The sequence below is a fragment of the Humulus lupulus genome, chromosome 4 (assembly GCF_963169125.1).
Source record: "Humulus lupulus chromosome 4, drHumLupu1.1, whole genome shotgun sequence".
In the NCBI taxonomy this organism is placed as follows: Eukaryota; Viridiplantae; Streptophyta; class Magnoliopsida; order Rosales; family Cannabaceae; genus Humulus; species Humulus lupulus.
Genome location: NC_084796.1, coordinates 218300106 through 218312361, shown reverse-complemented (window position 1 = coordinate 218312361; position 12256 = coordinate 218300106). Strand labels below are relative to the sequence as shown.

The 12256-nt window shown below is 36.8% G+C and overlaps 1 protein-coding gene across 1 annotated transcript; it reads right to left on the bottom strand.

Moving 5' to 3' along the window:
• Positions 1–950: 950 nt before the first annotated feature.
• On the bottom strand, positions 951–1286 carry LOC133832903 (uncharacterized). The gene has a single exon (XM_062263180.1). The coding sequence runs from the start codon at positions 1284–1286 to the stop codon at positions 951–953; it is 336 nt and encodes a 111-aa protein (XP_062119164.1).
• Positions 1287–12256: the final 10970 nt, after the last annotated feature.

The window sequence follows — 12256 nt, the reverse complement described above, 5'->3', positions numbered from 1 at the left end:
GTGGTGGTTGGGTGTGGGAAGTGGAAGGGCGATTAGTATTTTTAGAAGAAGTAGACCTAACAAGTTGTTTTCTTGGACCCATAATAACACAATGCACCAAATACTACAACAAAAATTATGCATCACTTCGGCTAATTTATCTTACTTCCCTCAACTGATTAATACCCCAATAATACCAACTCAAAGAAAACAATATATACTAACAATGTATCCTAAAATTCCAATGAAATCTCTGGTGTATCTAGTTTAAAATTACTCCAACCCGAAACTTGAAGAACATTAAAAAGGAGAGACTTATGTGCCTTTGAGTTGTTGAGATTGCCCACTCTGCAAATTCTCCTCCCATCTTCAATGCCACAAATAGAACTATTTAGGGTTTTGATTAGAAGAAAGATAGAATGGAATATGTATCTAGGAAGTTGTGGGTTTAGCTTTATGGTTATTTTACGAAAAAGGAATATGGAAAAATGAGAGAGATTCTGGAAAAAAAAAATTGGTTGGAAGGATGAAAATTTTGAAATGACGGTTATGGGTCGAGAAAGAACTAGTTTATACGAATTTTGTCCTTTATGACAGAGGCACGTTGCGACCCAGCACTATCAAGTTGTGGCCTTCCTCTACCACCAGACCCCATATGCTCTCTAACTTCTCTTAGGTCGTGACTTATAAGCTCAAGTCGCAGCCCGCCTCCTCCTTCGTAGTCCTTACTCTCTGACTTAGTTTAAATCGCGACTTGACCTCCAAACCAATTTAAAAATGACATTTTCATGAATTGCATGGTTTTTTTTACATTCATTTTACTCAAAAAATAAAACAAAAATAAATAAATAAATTTTACAAAGGGGTTCCAAAAGCAATAAGACAAAAACTATGCATGGTCTTCTTGCTATAAATGTCATTTAGCCGGACGCTGAATACCTAATTCAAAGGGGTTCCAAAAGAAACACAGACTAGCATTTTTCCACCGGCCCTTCCAAATAGTGCTTCAATCTCTGACCATTCACCTTAAAGTGTCCCGTCTTCTCGCTATGAATCCTCACCGCTCCATACGGCAATAAGACAACAAATATGAATGGTCTATACCATCTCGACATTAATTTTCCTGGAAAAAGCTTCAATCGAGAATTAAATAATAGCACCTTGTCTCCCTGTTGGAAATCCTTCCTAATTATCCTTTTATCATGAAATTCCTTAGAATTTTCTTTATAAGTCTCTGCATTCTCATAGGCTTCATTTCGAAATTCATCAAGCTCGTTCAACTCTAGAAGCCTATTCTGTCCTGCCATAAATAGATCAACGTTTAGTTTTTTTACTTCCCAATAAGCTTGGTTCTCAAGTTCCACTGGTAAATGTCATGTCTTTCCAAACACCAGTCGATATGGTGACATACCAATCGGAGTCTTGAAAGTCGTGCAATATGCCACAATGAATCATCAAAAAAATTTGACCAATCCTTCCTTGATGTATTTACAGTCTTCTCCAAAATACTTTTTATCTCCTGATTTGACACTTCTGCTTGACCATTTATAGGTGGATGAGAGAACAAGGCCTTTCAATGATGAACTCCATAACTTGCGCATAGAGTTGTGAATGACTTGTTGCAGAAATGACTTCCTCTGTCACTAATAATTGATGTTTGAGTACCCAAACATGTAAAAATATTTTTATAAAGGAATTTAAGTACCTACTTACCATCACAAGTAGGAGTCGCTGCAGCTTCCACCCTTTTAGAAACTTAATTTACTGCCAGCAAAATTTACTTGTTATTATTAGATGACGGGAAAGGTCCCATAAAATCTATTCCCCACACATCAAACAACTCAACTTCTAGAATTCTAGTCATTGGCATCTGATCTCTTCTTGATATGTTATCAATCCTTTGGAATGATCACAACTCCTGACCAAGGCACTAGCATCTTTAAAAAACATAGGCCAATAAAACCCACATTGCAAAACTTTTACTGTTGTCAATGTTCCTCCAAAGTGACCACCACAATGTAAAGTATGGCAATGAGTAAGAATGAAAATCATCTCCTCTTCTGGAACACATCTTCTAATTACTTGATCAGCACAATGACGAAAGAGAATGGGCTCATCTCAAGAATAATGCTTGGCTTCCAAATATAACCTTTTGAGTTGTTGCCTTGACATGTCCGAAGGTACATCTATAGCTGCCAAATAATTGACATAATCAGCAAACCAAGGTAGATTTTCTTCACTTTCAATGGTAATTAACTGTTCATCCAGGAAGTTTTCATCAATTTGTTCCTCTTTCTCATTAGGCTCTTCTCCTTTTTCCAATCTAGATAAATGATCCGCAACTAGATTTTCTGTCTCCTTTTTGTCACCAATTTCCATATCAAACTCTTGCAATAATAAGACCCATCGAATCAAGTGAGGTTAGCATCCTTCTTGGTCATAAAGTACTTAAAAGAGGAATGATCTGTGTAAACACTCACATTATTACAAATTAAATATGGCCCGAACTTATCAAATGCAAAAGCAATTGCAAGTAATTCCTTCTCCGTAGTTTCATAATTTAATTGAGCCTCACTCAAGGTACGACTAGTATAATAAACCGTTCAGAAAACCTTGTCAACTCTTTGTCCCAGAACCGCTCCTACTTCATTATCACTCACATTGCATATCAATTTAAAAGGAAGTTCCCAATTTCTCCTTCTACGTATTAAATTCCCTTACACTTTCAGCATCAAAATTAAATACCACACCATTCATAAGTAGAGTAGATAAGGGTTTCAAAAATTTTGAAAACTTCTTTATAAACCTCCTATAAAATCCAGCATGGCCCAAAAAACTACGAACCCCCTTAATAGACACCGGTGGAGGTAATTTTTCTATTTTAGATATCTTGGCACTGTCTACCTCAATACCATGGCGTGAAATTATATGGCCCAAGACTATTGCTTCTGTCACCATAAAGTGACATTTCTCCCAATTTAATATTAAATTTGACTCCTCACATCTTTTCAAAACCCTCTCCAAATTAGCCAAACATCCATCAAAAGACGCCTCAAAGACTGAAAAATCATCCATAATGATCTCTATACATTTTTCCACCATATCTGAGAAGATAGACATCATACATCTCTGAAAGGTTGCTCGAGCATTACATAACCCAAATGGCATTCTCCAAATTGCAAATGTTCCATAAGGGCATGTGAAGGTAGTCTTTTCTTGATCCTCCGGTGCTATGGGAATTTGATGGTATCCCGAATACCCATCCAAGAAATGGTAATAAGGATGGCCTATCAATATGTCGAACGTCTGATCTATAAAAAGGAAAGGGGAAATGGCCTTTCCTGGTTGCCTTATTCAGTTTATGGTTGCCTGTCAAGCCACCGTTGAGGGGCTTATACCCTTGATATCTGCCAAAGTGCACCCAATGGCTAGCTTGTGAGCCATCAACACTCTAAGTAGCTTCGCTTCTTCAGTCAGAGACAACGAAGCCGAAATAATAACTGCTAGTGTGTTTTTCTCACCCAAATATGCATAACAAAGGTGATCAGGCAATGTATTTAACTCAAGAACTGGTGGCTTCTCAATAGATGGGAGAGGTCTCTCAGGCACTTGTCCCAATTCCTCATATTTTTATTTATAAATTTGCCCCGATGAGGTCAACCATTTAACATATTCGTTGGCTTCAGTACCATTACACTCTTTTGGATTTCCAACGAAACTCAACTCAAGTGGATCCTCAATAGACTTGAACCATTTCACCTTGTTCCTCCAATACACTAACACTAAAACAATTTTCACTAGCGGAAGGATATTTCAAGGCTTCAAAGACATTAAAAACTACCCCATCACCTTGTACTCTTAGCCTTAACTCACCCTTCTGGACATATATCAAAGCTTGCCTCGTGCCTAAAAATGGTCTTCCTCCATATCTAAAACAATGAAATCTACTGGAAAGATGAATTTATCTACCTTTACTAGAACGTCCTCTATAATACCTTGAGGGTGTGTTAATGAACGATTAGCAAATGGTAGGGTAACAATAGTGGGTCTAGCTTCCCCCAAACCAAGTCTTCTAAATACGGACAACGACATTAAATTAATGCTTGCACCCAAATCACATAAATCCCTCTCACCTTCTTATTCTCACACTCAGTGAACCAATTGTGGTTATTCATGGCCATCTCTTCCAGTAATTCATAAGCTTCATTAGTGTTTTTTCTCATAAACGATCCTTCTAATGCTACAACAATAGTTGTCCTTGTTTTTCCCCTGAAACCATTGCAAAACGTATGCACCAGTAGCCACTTCTCTATTCCATGATGTTGGGACTTCCTTCGCATTTCTTTAAAATGTTCCCACGCATCATTTCTGAGCCAAGTCTTCCCAAGTGACTATAGAGTTGGCTTGTAATGAATTAAACAAACCCTTACCACACGTCGCGACCCTCTAAACCCAGGTCGCGACCCACGTGTTGATGCACCTCCTGAATTTGCCTCTGACTTGTACTAGTGTCGCGACTCTATTGACCAAGTCGCGACCCTAATTCCTTTCAGCAAACCTGCAGCCTCTAACTTCGGTAGAGTCGCGACCCTTAAGACCATGCCGCGACTCTAATTATATATATATTCACATCTTAATCTTTCAACGTCCTTCCTTCATCAAAAGCTTATCAAAACTCGTCCTTATTGCCACTTTGAGACAAACAACCAATTCCACTTCTTTTCACATTTATCTAACGATTCATAGCACTTACCTACAATAAAAACAAACACAAGAGTATTGTTGCACAAAACAAACAAAATGACTCAAGATTACCACAAAAACACATCTTAAAACGACACTAAATTGGAGTTGTCATTACACTGTGTATTTTAAATAGTGCTAAACTTGATAAACATGTCATTTTACCATTACAGTGTAACTAAACGTGAATAATGGTTTAGGGTTAAATTTTTTGGTCAGAAGGTATAACTATTTCACTAAAATGTTTAATTCCATACATGGGATCCTAAACTAACATTTAAAAAGGTTAATTACAATTGAAAAGTTACAACCAGCTGATCTAAGCGGTAAAATTGGGTTTGACCCTAGTTCCTTAGAGAAACCCTAGTCGTGGTGGTCGAGCAGCTGCATATGTATACATCGTCACAGAAACTCTCCAATTTAGGGATGGTCCAACTTCCTTTTCCCTTTACTTGCACCACATACCACCCATGAGCCAAGGCTTAGCAAAAAAACTTAAACATGCTCATAAGCATTTGTTAACACATTACCAAATTATAATAAAAATGTCTGGCAGTAATAACCCTACTCATGCATGCATACCATTCATATAAATGACTACAACGTCAAATGGGGCCAGTTGCCCTAATTATATGGTTAATGAATCTTACCGGGGCCTGTTACCCAAAATACATGATTAATGGATCATACTCAGGCCCATTGGCCAAAATACATGATTAATTAATCATATTGTGGCCCATTGCCCAAAGTACATGATTAATGAATCATACTAGGGCTCAACGCCCTAGGATATGGGACTAATGAGTCACCCCGGGGCCCATTGTCCTATCCTATGTTTAACCAACCTCTTAGCTAGACCAGCATACCTGGCGCTTTAGTTTTCCACGACTAATAGGTCGGTCAAGCACATGTCAAGCTCCATATTAGGCATAACCATATCGACCAGCGCTCAGCGCGCTATTGTTGCCCTTGACTTATAAGTCAATTCCTTCGACCAGAAATCAACATGCTAATGTTGTTCTTGACTTATAAGTCAAGTCCGGGGCCAAATCCTATGATATGGGACTAATAAGTCACCCCGGGGCCTGTTGCCCTATCCTCTATATATTATGCCTTGGAGCTGGCCCAATATACCTGGCGTTGAGTTTTCCATGACCATTAGGTCGGAAAAGCATATGATGCGCTCCTAGTTAGGCTTAACCATATCGACCAGCGCTCAATGCGCTATTGTCGCCCTAGACTTTTAAGTCAATGCTTTTTCTCAATCAGATTATGCAGACATGCATATATCATATACAAAATATCCAGATACAGAGCATTCAACATGCTTAATTAGCAATCACAGTGATAATCATAATCATGTAGAGTCCCGAAATTTTAATTAGCTAGTTAGATAGTAGTAGTAGTAGTAGTAGTAGTAGTAGCTAGTAGTAGTTATAGTATGATAGTTACTGTGGATTTTGGTTCAAGTCGGGACTTAGTTGAACACTCGTAGCGACACTTATAGATTTTATAAGTTTAACCTATAGTTTAATAATATTAATTATAACATAAGGTTTGATTAATATAGCTGATTATAAAGATATCATTTATTATACTATAAGGTTTGGATAGAATTAATAAGATCACGACACTTGTCGTGTGCATGTTTATTTAAGGATTTAATTATAGTTTAAATAAAAGAAAGTTCTAGAAACTCTAGAATCTTCCTAGACCATTAAGAGCATGACATTTGTCACAATCTTGTTTATTTGAGGATTTAAGCATTTTAAGTGGATAATTCAAAAATAGAAGATTCTAGAAGCTCTAGACCCTTCTAGAACATGCTGGAATCTTGTATTACTCAATCAAACCTGATTAATCAATTCAAATTATGCAGAAAAAGTGCAATTACATGTTTAATATATTTATGTATGCCGATATATCACAGCATAGGAGCCGATGCATCGCCACACGGGGAATACGAAAAAATACGTCAACTTCGCACAAACGAAACGACGAGCTCTCGGGACATAGGGCAAGGTTATATATCTCCTATGATGGGCAATATATCGGCATTAGGGCCATAATTTCAAATGTTGTTGAAGCCAAGCTTGATTCATTCCTTAACCTATTGACTAGCCTCTGGACGTTTTGACTGGGTCTTTAGCACCTATTGAACGAATATTCAAATATTTTTCAATTAATACTCATTATTTTTATTCAAGCTAAAAGGAGATAGTTCACTCCTTGAACTCTATAAATAGGACCTAGTACCCAGCCATTTTTCTCATTCTTTAAGCTGTGTTCAGAGCCTTCAAGTTCCCAGGGTTACTATAGAGTGATAAACACTTGGGTTGGGAAAGCTTTATCATCTTAAGCTTTAGAAACACTTGGGAAGTGAGATATAGAGTGTGTTTTCAATATCAAGGTGTAGATTAGTTCTAGTACATTCAAAGGTATACTTATTCTCAAGTTCATTTCTGTATGGTTTCATAGTTTTCTTTAGTTTTCATTCAGATCCTAACTTGTTGTTTTCAGTTAGGTATTTAAGTTCTTTAAACTTAAGGTTTCTTTTTGGTAAGCTTCGTCTTGGTGGTTTAGTTCTCTTATTTTTCATCTCTATCTTTACAAATACTCACCATTCTTATTGTTGGTTTTAGGAGTGTTCCAAATCCTGTCCTTGTTCTCAAATATCCTAGTGTTGGTGAGGAAAATAGGATAGTGTTTATATGCTTATATTATTATATGTTATGTGTTATGATATGTTTTGATATATGATTATGTCTTGTAGTTTTTGGGGCTCATTGTTGCTTAGCTAGCAAACCTCAATGTATTTTGAGGCTTATAGTTGTTTGCTAGCAAACCCCAAATGTTTTTATGTTGCTTAGGGGCTTATAGTTGCTTAGCTAGCAAACCTCAATGTATTTTGAGGCTCATTGTTGTTAGCTAGAAAACCCCAAATGTTTACTATGATCATGGTTCAGAGTTATAATAGATGTTTTATAGTATATGATTTTGATATAGTCTTATGTTTATGTGTTGTGTAGTATGTGCTAGTAGATTTTCCTTGCTGGGCATTGGGCTCATTCCTTTATTTTATGTATGCAGGAAAATAGTTATGGCGGCAAAAGGATTTTTGGCAGCTTGGTTTGTGTATTAAGGATGAAGGGATTCGATGGAATGCGTGAATGATTCGAGGACGACGCTATTTTTAGTCTCTTTAAATTATGTTTTTATGTATTTTTCCGCTTTTAGCTTTGTAAACAATTTTCTTTAGTTTAAAGTTATGTTTTATTTTAAAATAATGGGATCCCATACCGCTCATTTATGTATTTCAATATTTACTTTGGAGTTTTAATAAAGTTGTGAATATTTCTAATGTATGTTTTATCAAATATAATGGATATGTCTAGTAGTTTTAATGGTCCAAGGTCTTAGAATTAGTTGGGTCATTACAAATCATGTGCATTTACAAGGTCCCAAGCCCTAATCAAATCCATATTCAACATTCGGCCTAAGCCCTAATCATGTACATCACGTATTGGGAGCAGTTTTCTTACATTTTGTCCAAGAAAAGGTTAAGAATCAACTACCCTTGAGCACGATCTCAGTTCTCAGCCCCTAGCAATAACCTAGTCACGACCATAATGAGTGAATAAAGGCCTCCGAACCGAGTCCTAGCATCCAGGACATCAAATTCCACTAAATCGGGTAGTTGGATCGATCTTGAGCCCTTAGGTTTGAGTTTCTGTCACTTAAAACCCACTTTGGCAAAAATTCCCATTTTGAGCCGCGACTCCCTTCAAGTCAGAGAGGCCATCTCTCTTTTTTCTGAACATGGGCTGCGGTGCAGCCCATAGGTGCCGCGGTTCAAGGGTGGATCAGGGAATTACCTAGGCTCTTGGGATCATTAAAGTTGCAGCGCCCAAGAAAAGGGCATCGACGCGACTCTGCAAACCCTAATTTTTCATATCCAAATCCTCCCAAAAGTCACCCTAAATCGTACCAAACCCATAATTACATCTCACAACATCCCTGGAATGTCCCAAGCAATAAAACCCGCCATTCAAATCGATCAAAAACTCACCGAACCATAAAATGCAAATCAAAATTCATAAACTCCAAATTGGAACTTAAGGAAATAGAAACTCAAAAACTTAAAGCTTTGATTACCTCTGATTACATTGTTTTCCAGCAAAACCTCCTACTATCAAGATTTTAATCTTGTGTAGAATCGTTATGACTCTAACCTCGCTTCAATCCAAGACTTGAAACTTGAGTTTCCTTCGAAAATGCTAATGAGCTAAAATGAAAGAAATGGAGATAAAATGAGAGAGTTTTATGAGTTTTATAATTACGAGAGGTTACTTTGAGTTCACGTAACCTTAAGCAAATCCCAAGCCTCGGGGTACCCAAAAACTTTCTCGAGGGAAAAATGGTCAAAATCCCTAGAATTCCCTCCTAATCTCACTATCTCCAAATATGTCCTCAAATATTCATTCCCATTACCCAATATTCTGCTAATGAACTAAATACCCCTTGACTCACCCTCAGTCGAGTATTGATCCCGTTGTGACCTTCCCACTAGCTTGCTCCCTAGGATCACCTCGTGTCGAGTAACCCAAATACATCCACACAATGATGCAGTCCCAAACATATATCACATATATGCACAAATATACCCATAAGAGTCCAAATTACGAAAATTGCGCTTTCAATCACAAACGGGCCCACATGCATAATTAGTACACCTAACACATGCATATCAAGTCATATTACAATATAACTCACATATTCATATAATGATACACATAGATATCACACAAACACATAATTTCCATAATTTTCCATCTTGGCTCCCTAATCAAGGCCCTAAGCCTTTATAGGTAATCTAGGACGTTACAACTATCCCCTCCTTACAGGAATTTCATCATCGAAATTTGATCTAAAGAGCTCGGGATACTAATCTCGAATATCTAGCTCTAGCTCTTAGGTTGCTTCCTTGACCTTGATGTTACTCTATACTACCTTAAGCAAAGGTAAAAATTTGATCCTCAGGACCTTGTGCTTTCTGTCTAAAATCTGAACTGGCTGCTCCACATAGGATAACTCTGCCTCCAGTTCTAGATCCTCATAACTCAACACATAAGTCTCATCTGATAAATATTTCCTCAACATGGAAATATGAAATACATTGTGTACGCCCGACAGTGCCGGAGTAAGGGCTTCCAAACGGTCCTACACATCTAGGGCTCTACTTGACTGATTTTACCCAGGATCCCAAATAGTCCTAAACATCTAGGGCTATACTTGCCCTTTTTTCCAAAAAAATTCACCCATTTCCATGGTGAAACTCTAAGGAAGACATAGTCTCCCACTTGGAATTCCATATTTCTACGTTTCAGATTAGCATACCATTTTTTTCTACTCTGAGAAGCGAGCATCCGAACTCTAATCCTTTCAGTGGCCTCAATGGTCCTCTGAACTACCTCAAGACCAAAATATTTTCTCTCACCCATCTCATTCCAGTGAATGGGCGATCTACACTTCCTACCATACAACATCTTATAAGATGTCACTCCAATAGTCAACTGGTGGCTATCATTATAGGAAAAACTCTATTAGAGGAAAATATTCATTCGATAACCCTTCAAAATTCCAATATACATGCTCTCAGCATGTCCTCCAATATCTGGATAATCCTCTATGATATACAATCAGTCTGAAGATGATAAATAGTACTGAACTTCAGCTATGTACTCATTACCTTCTATAAATTTCCCCAAAATTTGGAAGTAAAGACAAGGTCCTTATCCGATAGGATAGACCTCAAAATCCTATGAAGGCCTACTATCTCTCTCACATCGAGATGTGCATACTGGTCAAATGTATGGTTCGTCCTCACTGATAAAAAGTTAGCTAACTTCATATATTGGCCCATAATGACCCAGACTGAATCATGCTAGCCCACTATCCTTGGCAACCCCACCACAAAATCCATCGTGATGTCCTCCTACTTTCACTATGAAATACCCAAAGCTTGTAGTAGCCTTACTTATTTCTGATGCTCTACCTTGACCTGCTAATAGGTCAGGCACTTTTCCAAGTATTTAGTTACGCCCCTCTTCATCCAATGCTACCAATTTAAGGCTTTCAGATCTTGGTACATCTTCATGGTGCCTGGATGTAGAGAATAAGAGGTAGGATGAGATTCATTCAAATGCTTCTGTCTAATCCCAATGTCCACCTGTACACAAATCTGATCCTTATACCTCAATAAACCCATACCTGACACTATATAGTTATTAGCTACTCTAGCTAGGACATCCCCTCTACTCTTTACCAACTGTGGGTCACTCAACTATATTTCTTTGATCCTCTCTAAAAGAGTAAAATGAAGCGTAATTTTGGAAAAATGGCCCACCAATAACTTTGTTCTAGCTATGGTCATATCCTCTGCTAACTCTCTGGAAATCTATCTCGCATTGTACCAATGCTGCAAGTTCTAGATCATGTGTGGGGTACCTCTGCTCATATCCTTCAACAGGCGTGATCCATAGGCAATCACCTTTCCTGTCTACCTAAGGACACAACCTAAACCCTATCTCGAGGCATCACAATAAAAAATAAACTTGTTCTGATATGTAGAAAGGCTCAGAATTAGAATTGTAATCAATCACCATTTCCATTCTTGAAAGTTGTTCTCACACTTACCTGACCATGCAAACTTCTGATTTTTTCATGTCAGTTCCATCGATGAGGTAGTAATCCTTGAGAATCCTTCCACAAAATGCATGTAATACCTAGAAATCCAAGGAAACTCCTAATCTCTGAGGCGTTCCTTGGCCTTGGTATTTTGGTATAATCTTATTCAGAATATGGCCAAGATGATCACAAACCAATTTATATAATCTCATAATTATAGTGGAGTAAATGAGACTAATAAATAGGATTATTTAATTAAAATCCTTGATTATTAATATAATATTTTTTGGAGTTTTATACTATAGGTCCATAGGTCCTTAAGGTAGCTCTATCAACACCATATCAAGGTAAGAGCGATACAAGGGTAAAACTGTAATTTGGGAATTTGAGAAAAAATTTATTCTTTGGGTCAAGTATGCAATTATATGATAATCGAGGTTGAATAATTAATTATTCATTTTTGAAAATATATTTATTAATTTAAATATGTAATTTTCAAAATTCATATATATTTAAATTAATTAATTAATTTTTGAAATTAATTATTTTATTTCAGTTGGAGAAAATAAAATTGGTAAGTCAAAAATAGTTTTTGATTTATTTAATTTTAAAAGAGATGATAATGATGATCACCAATTTGAATTTTCAATTTTGTATTTAAAATTTAAATTTAGAAATATGGTTGTCATATTTTCCTTAAAAAGATAAATACCCTATTTTGTAGAAGATTGATTTTAATTAAATAAATAAATAAAAGAAAAATTCAAATCGCTGAAAAAGGAATAATAGTATAAGCATGACACAGTCCAAGGACTGTGCCATGTGTGTACCAACTGCATTGATATTG